This window comes from Pan paniscus, chromosome 7 (assembly GCF_029289425.2).
Source record: "Pan paniscus chromosome 7, NHGRI_mPanPan1-v2.0_pri, whole genome shotgun sequence".
Classification (NCBI taxonomy): Eukaryota; Metazoa; Chordata; class Mammalia; order Primates; family Hominidae; genus Pan; species Pan paniscus.
Genome location: NC_073256.2, coordinates 81,380,255 through 81,405,501, shown reverse-complemented (window position 1 = coordinate 81,405,501; position 25,247 = coordinate 81,380,255). Strand labels below are relative to the sequence as shown.

The 25,247-nt window shown below is 39.7% G+C and overlaps 1 protein-coding gene across 12 annotated transcripts in view; it reads right to left on the bottom strand.

The window, feature by feature from the left end:
* MTFR1 (mitochondrial fission regulator 1) overlaps window positions 1-25,247 on the bottom strand; it is a 128,113-nt gene that overhangs the window by 99,040 nt on the left and 3,826 nt on the right. For all 12 annotated transcript variants that reach the window (XR_010112945.1, XR_008626408.2, XR_008626411.2 and 9 more), the window contains exon 2: window positions 2,587-2,732. Coding sequence is in view for 8 of the 12 variants with exons in the window: in XM_003831375.6 (XP_003831423.3) it covers window positions 2,587-2,652 (66 nt within the window). In the remaining 4 variants the exon portion in view is untranslated. The remainder of the gene's footprint in view (window positions 1-2,586; window positions 2,733-25,247) is intronic.

Here is a 25,247-nt window from a genome sequence, read left to right as displayed (position 1 = left end):
TCACCTGAACCCAGAAGGCAGAGGTTACAATGAGCCAAGACTGCGCCACTGTACTCCAGCCTGGGCAACAGAGTGAGACTGTCTCAAATAAAAAAAAAAAAGTGATTCACTGTATTTCACTATCACTTTATTGTGGTGATCTGAAATGAAATTCATAGTATCTTCAAGCTATGCCTGTATATATCAGATCAATGGGAAAATACATGTTAATCACTGAAAGGTAGAGCTAAGAAAGCTTCTTTTATTTTCTGGTGCCCAAATATAAAATCTTGAAAGATTCCTTTGTATTTTTATTCTTAGGCAACAAGCTAAAAAATACTGGAAATTAGTTAACCCCAAAAGATCACATTGCTTTATGTTAGAAGAAAATTTGGTTTTATATGAATTTTCAGCTAACTGATTAAAGTTGACGATTATATGCTAGCTTCAATAAGTTAAAAATAGATCTTGCTAATCCACCATTAGTAGGAAGGACTCTCAGTTGTAATTACAATATTTTGAGCAAGTTAATCCTCCTTTAGCTGGTCCATTCTTTGATGAATGGCACCCACTTTCCAGCTTAAAGTGAACAAGCTAAATAAAGCGTGCTATCTGTGCCTGAAACAGAATTCTGCACTTTGGCCTCAATTAGCACTACTCATATTGACCTGTCTTGGGGTGGGAGGCTGGTAACAGCAAAAATCTAAGAAACTATTATTGAATGTATCTACACTGTACAAGCCACTGTGCTAGATGCTTTACATACTCTGTCATTTAATCCACAGGTAACAATTCTTATAGCAGTAGCAATTCTTACAGCTGCTTTGCAGACGAAGGCAATAACTGACAGAGACAAATTTCAGATTCAAGTGTGTTTAAATCCAGGACCCACAATCTTACCATTAAACTATACTTCTTACTAAAATTACAACAAATAGAAATTATAAAGCTTTGGTTTTTGGAAATCATAAATAATAAAAACTTCCCTTCCTTGTGCAAGCAAGAGAAAAAGAAACTTTTGCTGTCATTACTAAAATGTCAATCCACACTATGATAAAACTGAGCTAAGTGAAGTTTTTTTGTTTTTTTTTTTTTTTAAAGATAGGGTCTTGCTCTATTCTATTGCTCAGGCTGGAGTACAGTGGCTCAATCTCAGCTTACTGCAACCTCTGCCTGTCAGGCTCAAGCAATCCTCCCACCTCAGCCTCCCGAATAGCTGGGACTAGAGGTACGTGTCACCATGCCCAGCTAAATTTTTAAAATTTTTTGTAGAGATAGGGTCTCACTATATTGCCCAGGATGGTCTCAAATTCCTAGGCTCCAGCCATCCTCCTGCCTCTGTCTCCCAAAGTGCTGGGATTACAGGCCTGAGCACTGCGACTGGCCACTAAGTGAAATTTAAAACATAGCAACATATATCTGAAAGATATGAAAATACCAATAAATTTACAAGTCATTTTCCTATTGCTTATCCTCAAGCTAATAATCTCAAAATTATGCAGCTATAAACAAAGATAATTTTATTTGGTTCTCTACTTTTTAATCTCCGAAGAAAACCTTGGAAGTTGGGGAGATTCAAAGTTCAGGCACAAAAACAAAAAAGTAAAAGTGCACTAAAAAGTATACGCATATTCTGCCAGGCACAGTGGTCCACGTCTATAATCCCAGCACTCTGGGAGGCCAGGGTGGGCAGTCAGGGGTTCAAGACCAGCCTGGCCAACATAGTGGAACCCCATCTCTACTAAAAAATACAAAAATTAGCTGGCCGTGGTGGTGTGAGCCTGTAATCCCAGCTACTCGGGGAGCTGAGGCAGGAGAATTGTTTGAACCTGGGAGGCAGAGGTTGCAGTGAGCCGAGATTGCTCCACTGTACTCCAGCCTGGGCAATACAGCAAGACTCCCTGTTCAAAAAAAAAAAAGTATACCCACATTCAAATTATGTAACCTGCCTGTATCTTCAATAAATAAAATTTAATTCTATGTCATAGCCATGAAAAAAAATGAATTTCAAAATGTAAAACAAAATATTCTACAAAATGTACTTGGCACAATACTTGCTCTAATAATTTATAGGTCTAAACGAACTTTATATATCAGTAGAAAATAATTATAAAAAAATGTCAAGGTAAAAACTAACATCTCTAGCATAGAACAATCATTATAGTAACTTTTTTCTTCTTATCAATAGTTGTTATTTTTAAGAGACATAACTTACCTTTTAAACAACTGTGTTGTTTAAACACATTATAACAGCATTCAGTGTTAATGATTCTACAACATTAAGAGCGCTGTCAAGTGTTGGCCAAGCATATTTTATGCAATGATTTTTCTGCTTATTTAAGCCTTTTCCTCACTAATAACAAATATATTGCTCTTAATGGTCACATGAATACTGGTAAGTTTTCAATGTAACCCAGAAAGTTACTTCCTTACTTCAGATGCTGAGAAAAGATTCACTTCTATGATTTAAATAGAAAGCAAATTAAACAGTACATAAACATATTGAATTCAAGATGTTGGTCATATATAGATTTATTTCATTTTCTCAGAAAAAATTCTTAAAATATCTAAATGTCGGGATTTAAAAAATGAATTTTGAGCACTCACCGATTGCATGCTTACTCCAACTTGTTGAAAAACCATCCTAATTAGGCGCTTAATCCAGCCAAGCATTTATATGGCAAAGTCTCCCCAAATTTGCATTTCAAGTACTTCTTCAGGCATACATAGCAGCACATGGTCCATAAAACACACTGAAAATTTAAAATGCAAATACTAAAATGAAATCATTATTATTTAGAATTTGTACTGTCTACATGTCTCACAGAGCAAGCCTAAAACATTTTTAAAACTTCATGTGCAGCCTGACCAACATGGAGAAACCCCATCTCTACTAAAAATACAAAATTAGCTGGGCGTGGCGGTGCATGCCTGTAATCCCAGCTACTCAGGAGGCCGAGGCAGGAGAATCGCTTGAACCCAGGAGGCGGAGGTTGCAGTGAGCCAAGATCGCGCCATTGTACTCCAGCCTGGGTGACAGCGAGACTCTGTCTCAAAAAAAATAAAAACTTCATGTGTAATTTAAGAGAAAACAAGATTTGCTTGTGATCAGCTTGCTTAAAGTAACTGTAACAGTATAAGGTGTTTTGTTTTCTTCTGTCAGTATTTTTTTCAGTCAGTGTTCTTAGCTGGAAGCAACAAAAACCTAGTATGGCTAATTTAAGTAAAAAATACATTTATGAAAAGATATCTGGTGGATAATAATCTTCAGAGAAACCAATTTATAGGCTACACAACCAAGGACGTTCAAAACTGCAGCAGACTTGGCCCTGGGAAAACACCACTGCATTTGCTACTACCACCACAGACAGGGTCCACGCAGTTCCTCCTTTTCCATGTCCCCAACTCCAAAGATGCTGTCTGTACTGGTGCATTTGCTAGACCAAGTCCACAGCTCACGTGTCGTAGCAAAAGGGAGGCTGACAAAGCAAGTACCTGGCTATTGTAACAAGCAGGTTAAGCTTCCCACCAAAAATCACAAAGGAATGAATTCCAGAAATACAGAACAGAAATTCAGATGCTGAAAGGCCAAAACCAATGAATAAAGTCTTTTAATATTCACTAGCACCATAACCCCTGCCATTCATTCTCTGCCCCACTCCCCATCAATATACTATATATCTGACAGAATTACAATGTTAACTTGTATGGTATAGACGAGTTTACTGGAAGTGTTGGTCTCTAACAAGATAAAGGAGTTTGCACCAGAACACGAATCAATACACTGCTCTCTCATCAATAAAATCTTGCTTAAGGCCGGGCGTGGTGGTTCACATCTGTAATCCCAGCACTTTGGGATGCCAAGGGAGGCGGACTGCTTGAGGTCAGGAGTTTGAGACCAGCCTGGCCAACATGATGAAACTCCAACTCTAATAAAAATACAAAAGTTAGCTGGGCGTGGTAGCAGGAACCTGTAATCCCAGCTACTTGGGAGGCTGGGGCAGGAGAATCGCTTGAAGCCAGGAGGCGGAGGATGCAAATAGCGCCACTGCACTCAAACCTGGGCAACAGAGTGAGACTCCGTCTTAAAAAAAAAAAAACAAAAAAAAAGAAAATCTTCCTTAAAGGCTGGGTGCGGTGGCTCATGTCTGCAATCCCAGCATTTTGGGGGGCTGAGGCGGGCGGATCACTTGAGGTCAGGAGTTTGAGACCAACCTGGCCAACATAGTAAAATCCCATCTCTATTAAAAGTACAAAAAAAAAAAAAATTAGCTGGGTGTGGTGGAGCACGCCTGTAATCCCAGCTACTCAGGAGGCTGAGGCAGGAAAATCACTTGATCCCGGGAGGTGGGGGTTGCAGTGAGCTGAGATCATGCCACTACACTCTAGCCTGGGTGACAGAGCAAGACTCCCTCTCAAAAAAAAAAAGAAAAAAAAAAAAAAAAAGAAAATCTTGCTCAAAAAGTCAGCTAAACCAAACAGTATGCTGTATGCCATAGTTGATTTACATAGTGATGTAAGCCCTTTATCTCATCATGACCAGAAACAGTCTGTGGTCTACGTTGTGAGAAGAGCTTTATAGATAATGACAGAGAATAGGAAGAAAAAGTAAAGGTGCCACAAATATGCCAAGTGCTGGGTGAAAATAAACTGAAAAGAGCTGGGCGCTAATGAAAGAAGGAGGATGAGCATCATGGGTAAAAATGAACAGCAGTGGGGGAAAACAGGATGAAGTATAATAGGGTGTGAGTTCATATGAGAATCTGAGCTAAAAGCTTATATTGGGAAAAAGGGAAAAAGAAACAGAAATCCTATTAGACAAACCTTGAACCTAGGTAGAAGAGTTTGACTCAATATGGTAGAATAGTTGTTTTAGAAAGTTTGCTGAATTTGGCCGGGTGTGGTGGCTCACACCTGTAATTCCAACACTCTGGAGGCCAAGGCAGGAAGATTGCCTGAAGTCAGGAGTTCAAGACCAGCCTGGCCAACATGGTGAAACCCCATCTCTACTAAAAATACAAAAATTAGGGGGGCATGGTAGCATACACCTGTAATCCCAGCTACTTGGGAGGCTGAGGCAGGAAAATCGCTTGAACCCGGAATGCAGAGGTTGCAGTGAGCTGAGATCACGCCACTGAACTCCAGCCTGGGTGACAAGAGCATAACTCCATCTCAAAAAAAAGAAAAGAAAAAAGAAGAAAGTTTGCTGAATTCACCAAAGTTTAAATTAAGTATTATTTTTTAATCCTTTGAAAAGCTGTAAAAAAAAAAAAAAAAAAACAGTATACACATTTGGCTCTATAGAAAATTTTAACATGATGGAAAGTTCTAACTTTCCTTTTTTTTTTTTGAGACGGAGTTTCGCTCTTGTCGCCCAGGCTGGAGTACAATGGTGCAATCTTGGCTCACTGCAACCTTCGCCTCCCGGGTTCAAGCAATTCTCCTGCCTCAGCTTCCCAAGTGGCTGGGAGTACAGGCATGCACCACCATGTCCGGGTAATTTTGTATTTTAGTAGAGACAGGGTTTCACCATGTTGGTCAGGCTGGTTTTAATCTCCTGACCTCACCTCAGGCGATCCACCACCTCAGCCTCCCAAAGTGCTGGGATTAAGGTGTGAGCCACTGCGTCCGGCCGGAAAGTTCTAATTTTCTAATATGTTTTTCACTTACCTTTATAAGTATAATTCTATCAGATATACAGTATGTGTATCTGGGTATGGGAAGTGGGGCACAGAGTGAATGGGAGGGATTATGGTGCCAGGGAGTGTAAAAGAACTTTTGATATATATTTGAATTAGTGAAATAATGCTTTTAGTCTCCTTTATTTATTGGTGTTCCAAACAAGAGCCCTTAGCCAAAATGTCCAAACACCACTAAATTATATTAATAACGAGCTAACTTCACAGAACATTTGTTATGTACCCGGGATTATCAGGAACATTTTTATGCTTATTAAGTCATTACATATAAAGTCTCAATTATCACAAACCATCTTATTAAGGTAGATATCAAATTATCTTCTATTTGTAGAGGCGCAAACTAAAGCATAGTTAGTATAACTTGAGTAAGGGTCACATGTTTATAAGTGGCAAAGTTAGGCCTCAAACTAGATGTTTCTGTAAGTCTGTGCTTTTATCCACTATACCATGTAACTAAACAAAAAGGGAGTAGTTTGAAAAACCTATTCGAAATTTTGAGCGTTTTGTTTTTGTTTTTGTTTTGAGACAGAGTCTCACTCCATCACCCAGGCTGGACTGCAGTGGCGCGATCTCAGCTCACCGCAACCTCTGCATCCCAGGTTCAAGTGATTCTCGTGCCTCAGCCTCCTGAGTAGCTGGGATTACAGGCATGCGCCATCACACCCAGCTAATTATTGTATTTTTGGTAGAGATGGGGTTTCACCATGTTGGCCAGGCTGGTCTCAAACGCCTGACCTCAGGTGATCCACCCACCTTGGCCTCCCAAAGTGCTGGGATTACAGGCCTGAGGCACTGTGCCCAGCTGGGTGTTTTCTATTTTAATTTTTTCATATTGTGATTACACTCAACTTTCAACACGTTTATATTCTAAAGCTAATGACATAAAATACTGAAGTATGAAGGCTCTGGACTTGAGTTTGTACCCTTGTTGTGCCACCTACTAAATGGTAAGTATTAACAAGTTATCTCTAGACAGGAACAGTACTCACAGAGTAGTAGGAATTAATAGAGATAATGCATAAAGCCATTTTAGTAAAAAATCCTAAAAAAGTAGGTTAATGCTAACAGGAATGGAAAAGAATAGATGGATTCAATATGCCAATAAAAGAATTAACCAAAGTTGGTAAAGTAGCTGGTAAAGCTGGGTGTGACGTTGCATGCCTGAAGTCCCAGCTACTCAGGAAGCTAAAGGAGGAGGGTCCCTTGAGCTCAGGAATTAAGAGTCAACAAAGCGAGACCCCATCTCTTTTTAAAACAACAACAACAAACATAAAGTGGCTGGCTAGCGCAATAAGGAAGAAGAGAAAAATCAAATTACTCCAAGGTTTTGATTGGAGATGAGAGAAATTATGACTATCATATAAGGAAATGCTGGAGAGTAAAACTCTTTAATGAAGGTGAGTCTAAGATGACAGAAGTGTATCTAGATGAAACTATGTGGTAGAGTGCTAAGCACTGGCAGGAATATATATTTATTGATTACTAAAAAAGGTCTGTGACTATATCTTTGATGAGGCAGATATATCTTAATGTTACCAGGATCTATTATCAGTTTTATAAATGAATCCTCTGAGAGCCAATGGTGAATAAAAAGAGCAAAGAACCAAAAATGATGTCAAAGCTGGAAATAACTGGCAAAAAAACAGGCAAGGAGAAAGGATGGTTTTATGTGGAGTTTGAAAACCTATCATTAAAGCCCAGGCATGGTGGCTCATACCTGTAATCCCAGCACTTTGGGAGGCTGAGGTGGGCGGATTATGAGGTCAAGAGATCGAGACCAAACTGGCTAACATGGTGAAACCCCGTCTCTACTAAAAATACAAAAATTAGCTGGGCATGGTGGCACGCGTCTGTAGTCCCAGCTACTTGGGAGGCTGAGGCAGGAGAATGGCTTGAACCCGGGAGGCAGAGGTTGCAGTGAGCCAAGATCACGCAACTGTACTCTGGCCTGGTGACAGAGCAAGACTCTGTCTAAAAAAAAAAAAAAAAAAAAAAAAATTTTTTTTAAAAGCATGAAAAACTAAAATGTCAAATATTTCTTTGGCTGGGGCACGGTGGCTCATGCCTGTAATCCCAGCACTTTTGGAGGCCGAGGTGGGCAGATCACCTAAGGTTAGGAGTTCAAGACTAGTCTGGCCAACATAGCAAAATCCCATCTCCACAAAAAATAGCCGGGTATGGTAGTGTGTGCCTGTAATCCCAGCTACCTGGGAGGCTGAGGCAGGAGAATAGCTTGAACGCGGGAGGCAAAAGTTGCAATGGGCTGAGGTTGTGCCACTGTACTCCAGCCTGGGAGACGGAGAAAAAAAAACAAAAAAACAAAGGAAAACCTATCATTTTTATTTAAATTGAGGTATAACCTACACAGAAAAATATACACGTAAGTGTCCAGCAAATTTTTATATATGTATATACCTTTGTAACCACCACCTAGATCTAGACAGAAAACAGTTTAAGAACTGAGTCAATATCCATGCCTTGCCTGTCTAACCACCACTATTCTAACATTTGCAACCATATATTAGTTGTGCCTTCTGACTTCTATAATTCAACACGGTGAGATTCATTCATGTTGTTTACAAATTACAGTTCTTTTTCATTGCTGTAAAGTATTTCATTATATTATTGTAACACAATTCATGTACTCATCTGTCTGTTTTTAGCTATTACAAATAAGAGTGCTAAGATAATTCTTACACAAAGATAGCAAGGTACACGTAAATGCTCATTTCTCTTGAGCATTCGCTTGAGTACCCAGGTATAAAACTGTTAGATCATAGGATATATATAGTTTTAATAGAAACTGCCTAACATGGCCGGGTGCAATGGCTCACGCCTGTAATCCTCACACTTTGGAAAGCTGAGGTGGGAGGATCACTTCAGGTCAGGAGTTCGAGACCAGCCTGGCCAACATGGCGAAACCCCGTCTCTACTAAAAATACAAAAATTAACCAGGTGTGGTGGTGCATGTCTGCAATCCCAGCTATTCCAGGAGAATCGTCTGAGCCCAGGAGGCGGAGGTTGTTGCAGTGAGCCGAGGTGGCGCCACTGCACTCCAGCCTGGGTGACAGAGTGAGGCTCCGTCTCAAAAAAAAAAAAAAGAAAAGAAAAGAAATTTAAAAAAAGAAGGAAGAAGAGAAGGGAAGGGAGGGGAGGGGAAGAGGAAGGGGAAGGGGAAACTGCCTAACATTTCCCAAGGTAATTGGACCAATTACACTCCCACAAGTAATTAAGAGAGCTCCAGGTACTCTACATCTTTGTCAGTAATAATTGGTATTGTTAGTACTTTTTTAATTTTAGCAATTCTAGGGTTTTCTTCACATTTTGGGGGTATTTTGAGATCTTATTTTGTGAAGTATCTGTTTAAGTCTTTTGCTCTTTTTTGTTTGTTTGTTTGTTTTGAGACGGACTCTTGCTCTGTTGCCCAGGCTGGAGTACAGTGGTGTGATCTCAGCTCATTGCATTCTCCACCTCTCGAGTTCAAGCGATTCTCCCACCTCAGCCTCCCAAGTAGCTGGGACTGCAGGCATATGCCACCATGCCTGGCTAATTTTGATATTTTTAGTAAAGATGGGGTTTTGCCATGTTGGCCAGGCTGGTCTTGAACTCCTGACCTCAAGTGATCCTCCCGCCTCGGCTTCCCAAAGTGCTAGGATTACAAGTGTGAGCCACCGTGCCTGGCCTTTTGCTCATTTTTAAAAACAGAGTTTATTTATGTATTTATGTATTTATTTTTGAGACAGAGTCTCGCTCTGTCACCCAGGCTGAAGTGCAGTGCCAGGATCTTGGCTCACTGCAACCCCCGTCCCAGGTTCAAGCGATTCTCATGCCTCTTAAATAGCTGGTATTACAGGCATGCACCACAGCACCCAGCTAATTTTTGTATTTTTAGTAGAGACAAGGTTTCACCATGTTGGCCAGTCTGGTCAGGAACTCCTGGCCTTAAGTGATACACCCCCTCAGCCTCCCAAAGTGCTGGGGTTACAGGCTAAAACAGAGTTTATTTTTTAGAGCTGTTTAAATGTACAGCAAAATTGAGTAGAAAGTACAGATTTCTTAATTGGGCAGTCTTCCCACTATCAATATCCCACACAAGAGTGGTGCATTTATTCCAATGGATGAACCTACAGTGACACATCATCATCTAAAGTCCACAGTTTACCTAACAGTACACTTTCATTACTGTACATTGTGTGGGTTAAGGCAAACGAATAATGATATGTATCCACCATTATTATATCATACAGAATAGTTTCACTGCCCTAAAAATCCTGTGTTCCACCTATTAATTTACCCTCCTTCCCAACCCCTGGCATCTCTGATCCTTTTATTGTCTCCATAGTTTTGCCTTTTCCAGAATGTCATGAAGTTGGAATCACACAGTATATAGCCTTTTCAGAATGGCTTCTTTCGCCTAGTAATATGCATTTAAGGTTCCTCCATGTATTCTCATGGTTGATAGCTCATTTCTTTTTAGTGTGGAATAACATTCCATTTTACGGAGATACCACAGTTTATTTATTCCTTCCCCTACTGGAGAACACCTTGGTTGCTTCCACATTTTGATAAACTATGAATAAAGCTGCTCTAAACATCTCAGTGCAAGTTTTACTCCTTTCTTAAACAGTGTATTTAGTCAGGGTTCTCTAGAGAGAACCAACAAAATATAGATACATAGAAACAGATTTATTATGAGGGATTGGCTCATGCAATTATGGAGGCTAGAAAGTCCCACAGTCTGCTGTGTGCAAGCTGGAGGCCGACAGAGCTAATAGTGTTAAATCTCAGTCTGATGAGAAGGCCTGAGGGAGGGCCTGAGGGATATCCAAGCTCAAGCTGAGTACAAATTTGCTCTCTCTTTGTCTTTTATTCTATTTAGGCCCTCAAGGGATTTGTGATGCCTTTATTCAGTCTATATACTCAAATGCTAATCTCTTCCAGAAACACCCTCACAAATACACAGCAGTAGTGATGTTTTACCAGCTATCTGGGCATCCCTCAGACCAGTCTAGTTGATATATAAAATTAACCACCACAGATGGGTTTTTTTTTTGTCTTTTTTTTTTTTTTTTTTTTGAGACAGAGTTTCACTCCTGTTGCCCAGGCTGGAGTACAATGGCATGATCTCGGCTCACTACAACCTCCACCTCCCGGGTTCAAGAGATGCTCCTGCCTCAGCCTCCCAAGTAGCTGGGATTACAGGCATGTACCACCATGCCTGGCTAATTTTTTGTATTTTTAGTAGAGACAGGGTTTGGCCATGTTGGTCAGGCTGGTCTTGAATTCCCGACCTCAGGTGATCCACCAGCCTCAGCCTCCCAAAGTGCTGGGATTACAGGCGTGAGCCACGATGCCTGGCCCACAGATGGTTTTTTTAAATTATTATTTGAAAAATCATCCTTATTTGCCAGGAAAAGATGTTTCTTAAGTCTCGGCTAGAGATAAAGAATACAGAGCACTGGCTAGAAAAAACAGATGAAATGAGTTAAATCATATAGAGTAAGAAGGGAAGACTGGACAGAAAGCTCAGGAAATATTAATACTTTTAGAACAAACAGAAAAAAATAAAAGACACTGTAAGATACAATGAATCAGTTTATCTTCAAAGGTTTAGCCTGTTAACTTCCTTGTCCTTTGTTCTCAAACTCAACTTTCTCTTTCTACATGTCTCCTTGCCCCTAGTTACTGTAAACAGCCTACCCGCTTCCTGTCAGATCTAATCAATAACTCACATCTGTTCCCTTGGTTACCTGCAACATTGTTCCCCCGAAACTGCACATCTCACCACTGTACCTCATGTCCCCCTTCTCTTCCATATTTAGAAAAATATTTGCAAGTAGCCAATCAGGTCAGCTCAGATTGCGTGGTCTGACCCCAGCCTATGGGGGAGTGACACAGAGGTAAAGACTACGTGTCAGGGATTGAAAAAAAAAAAACAACCTCTCCTTTGTTCAGTGATCTTGATTGTGATCTTTTGTGATCTTGATTGATGCAAGTGGCACCCTTCTGCAGCAGTAAATTGCCTTGCTGAGAAAACTTTTGCCTGAGTGCTGGTTTCACTTTGCAGCACCGAGAATTTATTCCTAGAGCATTTTTATATCCAACAGACACTAACCAAAAAAAGATCAAAATAGTAGTAGAAAAATAAGAGTGGTATTATCACCAAAAAGGAAAATTTTGAGAAAGGTAATGGTCCTTGTTAAACACAGAAGGGAGGTGACATAGATGGTGGACTCCTGCTGCTACCCCTTCCTCCAAACTTCTTCACAGTGCTCTCTGGTACTTGTTTGTCTATAAACATCCCCCAACTCTGTATCTTATCTTCAACAGATTCACTCACTACTGAACTCCCCTGGCTTACTTCCCTCCCCGTGATGAAACTTGGCTTCCCTTTAGAATACTGCTTCTCCTACAGCTACTGCCTTCTCAAAGGGTTTCTGCTTGCTTATTCTCTTACACTTTACATCAGTGCTGTTTCCTGTCACCTATTTTTCTAAGCTCTTTTAAAAGCTCTTGCTCAAAAGCAAAACTACCTCAGAGTGCAGACAACATTCTATTTCTTAACCTGGGTGGTCATTACATGGATATTTGCTTTGTGGCAATTTATTGAGCTGTATTTATGTCTGTACTTTCTTCTGTGTTACACTTCAAAATAAATAAGGTTTTTAAAAAAATTGCTAAGAATCAGGCTGCATTTTGTTTTCTAGGTTCCTTATGAATCAATGAAAATGTGTGTGTGTGTATATGTGCATGCACACATGTGTGTGTATTCAATTCCTACAAGTGTTATGAAGATGGTATAGGCTTATATTCTAGACTATCTACTCTACTCTAGCATAGAGTATAAGAAATAGCAAATTAATTTTGGTTGGCAGCTGGTAGAAGAGAAACCGAGATGAATATTGGAAATAGACTTTCTTTTTCTTCTACCAACACTGTGAAAACATATAATAGTATGTAGCTCGACTAAAATTTATAGCAGTCAAATTGAAAATAATACAAAATAATACTGTCTTCAACTAATGTAATATCTGTTTTTGAGATAGTTATAATAAAAAGTTATCAGCAGTAGTTTCATAATAACTCTGTTAGCAACAATGACAATGTTGTCACTACATTTAAGATGCCAAAAATTTACAAAGTTATAACAGCATGGTGGGGCTTATTTTTAGAAGGTTTTTGAGAACTATTCAAGGAAATGGCCATTTAACTATATTTTCATTATGAAAGATGAGAATGACTCATTTTAGAGTTGGGGAAAATAAGAAGATTAATAGAATATTCTTAGTTATGTGGTTGGCATTTTGTTTTCTAGGTTCCTTATGAATCACTGGAATAATGTTTACTATTCTCAGAATGCTAACAGATAAGGCAACACAGATGACAGTCCACATTTTAAGGCCAAATGATGGAAAATAAAAATAAGGACTATGATACTGAATGTTGCCAACACAAATAAATGATAAATGTTTGAGATGATGGATATGCTAACTACCATGATCTGAGTACTACACATTATATGTATTGCAACATCATAATGTATCCATAAATATGTACAATTATTATGTGTTAAATTAAAAAAGGAACGTGAAGTTATTGTTCTCTCTACCACTCAGAGGAAGACAATCATTACCCAATTAGTGCTTTTTTTTTTTTTTAGAGACAGTCTCACTCTTCTGTCACCCAGGCTGGAGTGCAGTGGCATGATCATTGCTCACCACAGCCTCAAACTCCTGGGGCTCGAGTGATTCTCCTGCCTTAGCCACCTGAGTAGCTGGGACTACAGGCATGCACTACCATGCCTGGCTATTTTTTTAAATTTTTTTTTAGAGATGGGGTCTCACTACATTGCCCAGGCTAGCCTCAAACTCCTGAGCTCAGGCAATACTCCTGCCTCAGCCTCCCAAAACATTGGCATGAGCCACTGTGCCCAGACCATATACGTGATTTAGTTTGAACCCTGCTATGGTGTGAATATGGTTTTTCCCCACCAAAACAACAACAAAAACAAAAACTGCTCTAAAAATAAAATCTGGTTTAAAACAAATAAATAGGCTGGGCGCAGTTGCTTACGCCTGTAATCCCAGCACTTTGGGAGGCCAAGGTGGGTGGATCACCTGGGGTCAGGAATTCGAGACCAGCCCGGCCAACATGGTGAAACTCCATCTCTACGGAAAATACAAAATTAGCTGGGTGTGGTGGTGCATGCCTGTAATCCTAGCTACTTGGGAGGCTGAGGCAGGAGAATCACTTGAACTCAGGAGGCGGATATTACAGAGAACAGAGATTGCTCCACTGCACTCCAGCCTGGGCAATAAGAGTAAGACTCCGTCTAAAAAAAAAAAAAAAAAAGTAAATAAATAAATGAGGATTATGAACTAAAAAAAAGAACAAAAAAGTATTCAGTTGAAAGTTACTGTCCTGCAGGTGTGGTGGCTCACATCTATAATCTCAGCACTGTGGGAAGCTGAGGCAGGAGAATCACTTGAGGCCTGCAGTTCAAGAGCAGCCTGGGCAACATACTGAAACCCCTTCTCCACAGAAATTTTTTAAAAATTAGCCAGGGAGCCGGGCATGGTGGCTTATAGTTGTAATCCCAGAACTTTGGGAGGCTGAGGCAGGCGGATCACCTGAGGTCAGGAGTTTGAGACCAGCCTGGCCAACATGGTGAAACCTCGTCTCTACAAAAATACAAAAAATTAGCCAGGCATGATGGTGGGTGCCTGTAATTCCAACTACTTGGGAGGCTGAGGCGTGAGAATCGCTTGAATCTGGTAGGCGGGGGTTGCAGTGAGCCAAGATCGCGCCATTGCACTCCAGCCTGGGCAACAGAGAAAGACTCCATCTCAAAAAAAAAAAGAAATTAGCCAGGCATAGTGGTACATGTCTGTAGTCCTACTGACTCAGGAGACTGAGGCAGAAAGATCTCTTGAACTCAGGAGTTTGAGATTACAGTGAGCTATGAGTGCACCATTATACACCAGCCTGGACAACAGAGCAAGACCCTGGCTCTAACAAAAATAAAAAATAAAAATTAAAGAATAAAGTTAATGTCCTTTATTTTGAGACTATGTCCTTCCTATGCTTATGGTGTAAACGCTACTTTCCTTTTATGATACAGGGACAGTAGATGAATGTTTTTTGTTTTTGTTTTGTTTTGTTTTTTTGAGACAGAGTTTCACTCTTGTTGCCCAGGCTGGAGAAAAATGATGTGATCTCGGCTCACTGCAACCTCTGCCTCCTGGGTTCAAGCAATTCTCCTGCCTCAGCCTCCTGAGTAGCTGGGATTGCAGACATGCACCACCATGCCTGGCTATAATTTTTTTTTAAATGTCCTTGTCACAATGTTTAGTTGTCAACCCTACATCAACCCACTATCATATATATATATATATATATATATTTTTTTTTTTTTTAAAGACAGAGTCTTGCTCTGTCACCCAGTGCAATGGCGTGATCTCAGCTCGCTGCAACTTCTGCCTCCTGGGTTTAAGTGATTCTCATGCCTCAGCTTCCCAAGTAGCCAGGATTACAGGTGCGCACCACCATGCCCAGCTAATTTTGTATTTTTAGTAAAGACAGGGTTTCACAATGTTGGCCAGGCTGGTCTCAAACTCCTGACCTCAGGTTATCTACCTACCTCAGCCTCCCAAAGTGCTGGGATTACAGCCTTTAGCCACTGCACCTGGCCCCTATACAACCTTTTGAAAATTAAACTTTGAAATTCAAGTCCAGGGACCACTGCTATCCTTCACATCAGTCTAGTTGATACTTAAGTCAAAACACTTTACCATACTATAAAACAAAATATAGTATTCAATCTGTGGGTACAATTTACTGGTAGTAATTTTGAATTAATATTCCATATGGCTCATGCAAAATTAAGTACACTGCTACTCCCAGTACCAGCACAGGATCGGACATATGTCATTTTTTCAGTCCACAAGGGAATAAATCTCATGACCTATACTACCACATCTCTCAACAAAAACAAAAACTAGTAAGATAAGAGGTCCATGAACACAGGCTAATCAAACTTGGTGCAAATTCTTTCAAGCTAATGCAATTTAGATATAAAATTAAACTTCTGAAGGACATTTTTAGATGCTATCTTTATGATTTAAAAGAAGTTAGAGACAGAGATCATATTCATATTTGAACTAAAGGCTGACATTTTCACGTGAGAATCTCTGAAATATAACCCCACAGTGATTGACACAGAATATTTTAAGCAGCCACATGCAGATGAATTAAGTACTGAGGCATAAATTTTAAAACAATCTTTTGAAAACACTATTCAAATATCTTAAGTGATCCTGGGCTGGACATCAGTAGAAGCAAATAAAGTACTTGGCAGTCAACAATGACTAAAAATGTTGCCCTTAGGCCCAAGGAAGTGATGAAAAATCACTATAAAGTTGATGTTGATAAGTTGTGTAATAGTTACTGTCCCCTGCATATTATGAGTATAAAAAATTGCCAGGCCAGGCACGGTGGCTCACACCTGGAATCTCAGCATTTTGGGAGGCTGAGGCAGGAGAACTATTTGAGCCAGTAGTTCAAGACCACCCTGGGCAACATAACAAGACCCCATCTCTACAAAAAATTTAAAAATTAGCTAGGCACAGTGGTATGCACCTGTAGTCCTAGCTACTCAGGAGGCTGAGGCAGAAGGATCGCTTGAGCCCAGGAATTTGAGGTTACAATGAGCTATTAGTGCGCCACTGTACTCCACTCTGGGTAACAGAGTGAAACTGTCTCAAAACACAACACCACACACAAAAAAATTGCTTTAATGGAAGAACTCAGTAAATTATACCTTTCTCCAAGGAGAAAGATGTTTAGTTTTTGAAAGCTGGCAAGGGTATTCACTGAAACATTACTGTGAAAGAGAAAATCCAAAGGTAATCTAAATGACCATCAATAGGGAAATGGTTAAAATTAATTCAATAAATTAAATATGCCCATTCTAAGTTTACAGCCATTAAAACAAAAAAGATAGAGCCATACATGAAACAATTTTCATAATAAAATGCTGAATAAAAAAAGTTACAAACACATATTAATTCCATTAAAAATAACTAAAAAACAATAAAGTAACAGAAACAGTGGTGAAATAGAGGAAAGATCTGAAAACATACCAAAACTTAACACTTACTATATCTGAGGGCTTGGTGGTGAGACCCTCCACTTTTATTATACACTTATGCACTCCTGTATTGTTTGTATGTTTTCTTTCCCCCCAATAGGATACATGTACTACTTTTGTGATTTTCCTTTTTTTTTTTTTTTTTTTTTTGAGAGACAAGGTCTCACTCTGTCACCCAGGCTGGAGTGCAATGGCACCATCAGAGCTCACTGCAGTCCTAAGCTCCCGGGCTCAAGTGATCCTCCTGCTTCAGCCTCCCAAGTAGCTAGGACTATAGGCATATCATCACATCCAGCTAACTTTATACTTTTTTGTAGAGATGGGGTCTCACTATGTTGCCCAGGCTGGTCTCAAACTCCTGGCTTCAAGTGATTCTCCCACCTTAGCCTCCCAAATTGCTGGGATTACAGGCGTGAGCCACCATACCCAGCCTACTTTTGTAATTTTTAAAGACTGGTAACATTTTCTAAATTAAATAACTGAAATCTAAAAAGTAAAAACATAAAAATTATTCTAATTTGGACCATCTAAGTAAATAATAAACATTAGCAATATATAAACTTTGGGAACCCTTACAGGCTATACTAGTATTTCTCAACTTCAAACCTTCATACTTGGTTTATGAGTTTTGTCAAATCTGGATGCTCTTAATGTTTTAATTTAAATTAACTGTTTTTTTCTTTCTTTCTTTTTTATTTTTATTTTTTGAGACAGAGCCTTGCTCTGTTGCCCAGGCTGGAGTGCAGTGGCACGATAACAGCTAACTGCAACCTCCACCTCCCGGGGTCAAGCGATTCTTGGGCCTCAGCCTCCCGAGAAGCTGGGATTACAGGTGCAGACCACCACGCCCAGCTAATTTTTGTATTTTTTGTAGAGACGGAGTTTCACCACGCTGGTCAGGCTGGTCTCGAACTGCCTGGTGATCGAGGTGATCCACCCACCTCGGCCTCCCAAAGTGCTGGGATTACAGGCGTGTGCCACCGTGCTCGGTCTTAAATAAACTCATTTTTAAAAAATTAAATAAACTTAGCCTCATGCCAAGCAATAATATTGATGCAATCAAAGTTTGTTCCAGGATATACTTTAAAGTACTTAACTATACATTGTACTCCCTATCTGAGCCAAAACAGACAGAAAAGGATATCTTGACTAAAATAAATACAAAGTTGATTCTTGTTCCACCTAAAATCATCTCTTCAGGAAAGCAGTTTACCCTCCTGCCCGTACACATTATACACTTGTCCTTCAGTATCCACAGGGGATTGGTTCCAGGAATCCCATGGATACCAAGATCTACAGATGCTCAATTGCCTTATATAAAATGGCATAGTAAAAAGTCCTAGCTAGAGCAATCAGGCAAGAGAAAGAAATAAAGGACATCCAAATAGGAAAGGAAGAAGTCAAATTATCCTTGTTTACAGATGATGTAATCTTGTATTTGGAAAAACCTAAAGACTCTACCAAAAAACTATTAGAACTGATAAATTCAGTAAAGTTACATGATGCAAAGTCAACATCCAAAACTCAGTAGCATTTCTATATGCCAACAGTGAACAATCTGAAAAACAAATCAATAAATTAATCCCATTTACAATAGCCACAAATAAAATTAAATACCTAGGAATTAACCAAAGTGAAATCAAAGTGAAAGATATCTACAATGAAAACTCAAAAGCAATTTAAGAGGGTCAGGGTGGTGGCTCATGCCTGTAATCCCAGCACCTTGGGAGGCCAAAGCAGGAGGATCACTTGAGCTCAGGAGTTTGAGACCAGCCTGGATAACATAGGGAGACCCACCTCTACAAAAAAACAAAAAATTAAGGGCTAGATATGATGGCTCACACCTGTAATCCCAGCACTTTGGGAGGTGGAGGCAGAGGCAGGAGGATCACTTGAGGCCAGGAGTTTGAGACCAGCCTGTATTTTTGTACTAAAAAATACAAAATTTGCCGGGTGTGGTAATGCACACCTGTAATCCCAGTTACTTGGGAGGTTGAGGTACGAGAGTTGCTTGAACCTGGGAGGCAGAGGTTGGAGTGAGCTGAGATAGCACCACTGCACCCCAGACTCCAGCCCGGGCGACAGAGTGGGACTTCGTCTCAAAAAAAAATTAGCCAGGCATGGTGGCATGTGCCTGTAGTCCCAACTACATGGGAGGCTGAGGCAGGAGGGCCTCCTGAGCCCATGAGCTGTGATCATGCCGCTGCACTCTGGCCTGGATGATAGAGCAAAACCTTGTCTGAAAAAAAAAAAAAATTAAAGGGGGCACACACAAGGAAAAAATATTCCATGTTCATGAACTGGAAAAGTCAATATTGTTAAAAGGTCCATACCACCCAAAGCAATCTACAGATTCAATGAAATATCTATCAAAATGTCTATCAAAATACCAATGACATTCTTCACAGAAATAGAAAACATAATCCTAAAATTTATATGGAACCACAAAAGACCCAGGATAGCCAAAGCTATCCTGAGCAAAAAGAAAAAAACTGGACTTCAAATTATACTACAGGGCTATAGTAACCGAGACAGCATGGTCGTAGCATAAAAACAGACACATAGACCAATGGAACAGAGTAGAGAACCCAGAAATCAATCCATAGTCTACAGTAAACTCATTTTTAACAAAGGTGCCAAGAACATACATTGGGAAAAGACAGTCTCTTCAATAAATGGTGCTGGGAAAACTGGATATCCACATACCGAAGAATGAAACTACAACCCATCTCTTCCCATATACAAAAATCAAATCAAAATGGATTAAAGACTTAAATCTAAGACCTCAAACTATGAAACTACTGCAAGAAAACACTGGGGGAAACTCTCCAGGACATTGGTCTGGGCAATGATTTCTTGAATAGCACCCCACATGGGGTATTAGGCAATCAAAGCAAAAAAAGGACAAATGAGATCACATCAAGTCAAAAAGCTTCTGCATAGCAAATTAAATAATCAATAAACTGAAGAGACAACCCACAGAATGGAAAAAAAAATTTGCAAACTATTCACCTGACAAGGGATTAACAACCAGAATACATAAGTAGCTCAAACAATTCAATAGGAAAGAAATCGAATAATCTAATTCAAAAATGGGCAAAAGATCTGAATGGACATTTCTCAAAAGAAGACTTACAAATGGCAAACAGGTATATTAAAAAAGTGCTCCAATCATCAGAGAAATGCAAATCAAAACTACAATGACATACCATCTCACCCCAGTTAAAATGGCTTATATTCAAAAGACAGCCAAGAATGAATGCTGGCAAGGATGTGGAGAAAAGTGATCCTCATATCCTGTTGGTGGGACTGTAAATTTGCTCAACCACTATAGAGAACGGTTTGGAGGTTCCTCAAAAAACTAGAAATAGAGCTACCATATGACTCGTCAATCTCACTGGTAGGTATAGATCCAAAAGAAAGGAAATCAGTATATTGAAGCAATATCTGCCGTGCCATGTTTCTTGCAGAGCTATTCACAACAGCCAGGATTTGGAAGCAACTAAATAAATGTCTATCAACAGACAAATGGATAAAGAAAATGTGATACATATACATAGCGGAGTACTATTCAGCCATTAAAAAGAATGGGATCCTGTCATTTGAAAATAACATGAATGGAACTGGAGGATATTATGTTAAGTGAAATAAGCCAGGCAGAAAAAGACAAACTTCACATATTCTCACTTATTACGGGACCTAAAAATTAAAACAACTTAACTCATGCAGATAAGAGTATAAGGATGGTTGGCTGGGCGCGGTGGCTCACACCTGTAATCCCAGCACTTTGGGAGGCCAAGGAAGGTGGATCACGAGGTCAGGAGTTCAACATCAGCCTGGGCCAAAATGGTGAAACCCCATCTCTACTAAAAATACAAAAAATTAGCTGGGCATGATGGTGGGCGCCTGTAATCCCAGCTACTCGGGAGGCTGAGGCAGAGAATTGCTTGAACCTGGGAGGCGGAGGTTGCAGAGTAAAACTCTTGTCTCAAAAAAAAAAAAAAGAGTATAAGGATGGTTACCAGCAGTCTGGCCAACATGGCATAGCCCTGTCTCTACTAAAAATACAAAAATTAGGCTGGGCATGGTGGCTCACAGCTGTAATCCCAGCAGTTTGAGAGGCTGAGGCAGGCAGATCACCTGAGGTCGGGAGTTCGAGACCAGTCTGGCCAACGTAGTGAAACCCCATCTCTACTAAAAATACAAAAATCAGCCGGACGTGGTGGTGGGCGCCTGTAACCCCAGCTACTTGGGAGGCTGAGGCAGGAGAATCGCTTGAACCCAGGAGGCAGAGGTGGCAGTGAGCCGAGATCACGCCACTGCACTGCAGCCTTGGTGATAGAGCGAGACTCCATCTCAAAAACAAAACAAAAAAACCCAAAAGGATGGTTATCAGGTGCTGCAAAGGACAGTGTGGGGGGATGGGGGGAGATGGAGTAGGGATGGTTAATGCGTACAAAAATACAGTTAGAATGAATAAGACCTAGAATTTGATAGCATCACAGGATGACTATAGCCAACAATAATTTATTGTACATTAAAAAATAACTAAAAGTATAATTGGATTGTTTGTAACACAAAGAAAGGATAAATACTTGAGGTGGATACCCCATTTACCCTGATGTGATTATTACACATTATATGCCTGTATTAAAATATCTCACGTACCCCATAAATACATATACCTATTATGTACCCACAAAAATAAAAATAAAGATAAAATGGGCCAGGCGCGGTGGCTCACACCTGTAATCCCAGCACTTTGGGAGGCTGAGGCGGTGGATCACCTGAGGTCAGGAGTTCAAGACAGCCTGGCCAACATGGTGAAACGCTGTCTCTCCTAAAAATACAAAAAATTAGCAGGTTGTGGTGGCGGGGTCCTGTAATCCCGGCTACTCGGGAGGCTGAAGCTGGAAAATCACTTGAACCTGGGAGGTGGAGGTTGCAGTGAGCCGAGATCGTGTGTGCCATTGCACTCCAGCCTGGGAAACAAGAGCAAAACTCCAACTCAAAAAAAAAAAAGAAATATAAAATGATATAGTATTTCCATATAACCTATACACATCCTCCCATATACTTGAAGTCATCTGTAGATTACTTGTAATACCTAATATAATGGAAACAGTTGTCTACTGTATTATTTGTATTGTTTCTTATTGTCATATTGTTATTTTATCATTGTTTTTTCAAATATTTTCTATCTGCGGATACAGAACCTATGAATCCAGAAGGCCGACTATATATCAAACCGGCCATTTCAAAAAGTAACCAAGGGAGGGAGGTGAAAAAAATTAATAAAATATCTTAGAGCTATGATAGCATCACTGCACTCCAACCTGGCAACAAAGAAAGACTCTGTCCCTAAAAAAAAATCTTAAATGTTTAAAAAGATCTTAGTTATACTGCTTTATATATATATTTATATGTACATTACAATGTATGTTTTTTCAATCATGGAAACTTAACTTTCCTGTTTAACTTGTCTGACTGTTTACATTTTAACCGCAACCAACTCACACCAGTCAACTCCAGTTGTATAAATTATACGTTAAATGATATCTCCCGGTGGAGTCGGAGCAGAAAAAAAATTTTTAAATGATATCAACTATTTACGCAAAACAATTTATTTGGTAAAAATGACTTGCAGATTGACTGGTTGACAATAACTTCAGTATCATAAATGAAGGAATTGTTTCAGAGGTGGAATGTTCTGGTCCCTAAAACAGCAGCCCTGAGTGCTCTCCCAGCTGACATATTTTTCATTTTACTAGCCACTCTGAAGATTTTGAGAAGAGCCATGTAATTGAGAAACCTATTTGCAACTTAATGTAACAAATGATTTATATCCCTAATGAATATAAAGTGCTTGCAAATAAAGAAACAAATGGGCCAGGCATGGTGACTCACGCCTGTAATCCCAGCACTTTGGGAGGCTGAGGTGGGCGAATCACGAGGTCAGGAGATCGAGACCATACTGGCTAACACAGTGAAACCCCGTCGCTACTAAAAAATAGAAAAAATCAGCCGGGCTTAGTGGCGGGCGCCTGTAGTCCCAGCTACTCAGGAGGCTGAGGCAGGAGAATGGAATGGCGTGAACCCGGGAGGCAGAGCTTGCAGTGAGCCAAGATCGCACCACTGCACTCCAGTCTGGGTGACAGAGCGAGACTCCATCTCAAAACAAACAAACAAACAAAGAAACAAATGATCAAAAGCCCAATGGAAAAATAGGCATAGTACGTCAGTAGGCATTTTACAAGTAGAAATACAAACAGAAAATAAAATGTGAAAAATGTCCAACAGTAATCAAATAAATGTTAACTAAAACTGTTATCACCTTTTCCCCATCAAGTGGTTATCTTTAAAGGGTAGGATTATAGTGTCATTTTTTTTTGTTGCTTATCTAAATTGTGTAATTTCTATCAATAGTATCTAATAAATATATAAAAGAATAGTTCAGTAGCTGGGCAGTAATTACCACTTCAAAGAACAGTGATACAGTAAAAACTCATCACCAACTCATCACCAGGATGGCCCAAGAAAACAAACCCATGGAAAATGAAGTCTATCATCACTTCAAAACCTACTATAGGCCAGACATGGTGGCTCACACCTATAATCCCAGCACTTTAGGAGGCTGAGGCAGTTGGATCAGCTGAGGTCAGGAGTTCAAGACCAGCCTGGCCAACATGGTGAAACTCTGTCTCTACTAAAAATACAAATTAGCTGGGCGTGGTGGCCTACGCCTGTAATCCAGCTACATGGGAGGCTGAGGCAGGAGAATCGCTTGAACCCAGGAGGCAGAGGTTGCAGTGAGCAGAGATCACACCACTGCACTGCATCCTGGGCAACAAGAGTAAAACTCCATCTCAAAAAAAACAGAAACAAAAACAAAAAAAATCCTACTATATACCATTCTCTTTTGTCTGTTTCAGGCTGTATTCTCTGTCTGGTCCTTTCCTCATATCCATAAATTTGCCAGTTCCCCACGTCTATTTCCTTTATATTTATCAGGTCAACCAACTGCTAATCCTTTCACATGACTGGTAAAGCCACCTTTGACAGTACCAGCTATCTTCCTGTATCTATCTTCCTGTAAGATAACTTTGATCATGTCACTTCTTTGCTCATTAAGTTTAAACTCTTTAAGTGGCACTCAAGTTCCTTCACAAAGGATTCTGACCTGACTTCTGGACTTCTGAATTACTCCTATCCAGTAGGATTCCTAAACTCCAAGCTAATAGTCCTTCTCTACTGTCCTTTGAATAAGTAGAGGAGGCCCAGCTGTTTCTATCTCATTCCTTATTCATCTAACACTATTTGGATGAAGATGTTGTCTTAGTAGTTTAAGATTTGGAGGATGAAGGATATAGATGAAATATTTAGTATTAATATCCAATATATGCTATGTGCTAAAGGAGTGGTAGAGGCTATTCATTGATGTATATTTTCCTTTTCTCTCTAACTGGTTACATATTAAAGAATAAAATGTTCATTTTACTTTCATTTTTTAAATACAGTGTCACACTATATTGCCCAGGCTGGTCTCAAGGGGTCCTCTTGCCTCGGCCTTTGCAAAGTGCTCGGCTGAGCCATGCATCTGGCCAAGAATAAAATTTTTAGCACTTGTATTTGTTGAGCTATGTTTTCTCAGGACATCAAATTTAGTTGTAATAATCTTTAACTTTTCAAAGAACAAACATACCTCTCTCACTATTGTTTGTATTTGTGTAAATTTTCAGGCTTTTTTTTTTTTTCCATTACTGATTTGTGGCTTAACAGAAATAATTTTCCACAGCAGTTCCATTTATTCCACAACTCCTAGGACATTCAGTTACAGTTAAAAGAGCAAGAACTTTGCAATGACAAAGGCCAAGATTAGCATTCTGAATTCTACCCCCACCCCCATCCTTTCAGCAGTGTGACTTCAGGTAAATTGTGACCTCTCCAAATTTCTTTCTCCTAACTCTAACATGGGGATAATAATACCTACTTCATAGGGTTATTGCAAAAATTAAATGAGTAGGTGGAAACAACTTCACAGTCCTTCATACATACTAAGAACTCGACAAATAGAAATTATCAATACAATTATTACTATTCAAAAGCAAGAGCACTACTGTCTAGATTATCTGGTAACTCTGATTTTGAAAACCTGAGCACAAGATAATGAAACTGCACTGTAGCAGTTACCTAAATTCTGGTAGTACAAACTAAATGAGCACTGTCTACACTTTAATATGTCCCTTATTTTACTTGACCCCTCTAGAAAGCAAATTATTATATGTATGATTATTCATCATGACAGAGGCATAGAAATATGTAAAATAATTGAAATGATATAATGTCTGGGATTTGCTTCAAAATAACCCAGGATAGCCGGGTGCGATGACTCCCGCCTGTAATCCCAACACTTTGGGAGG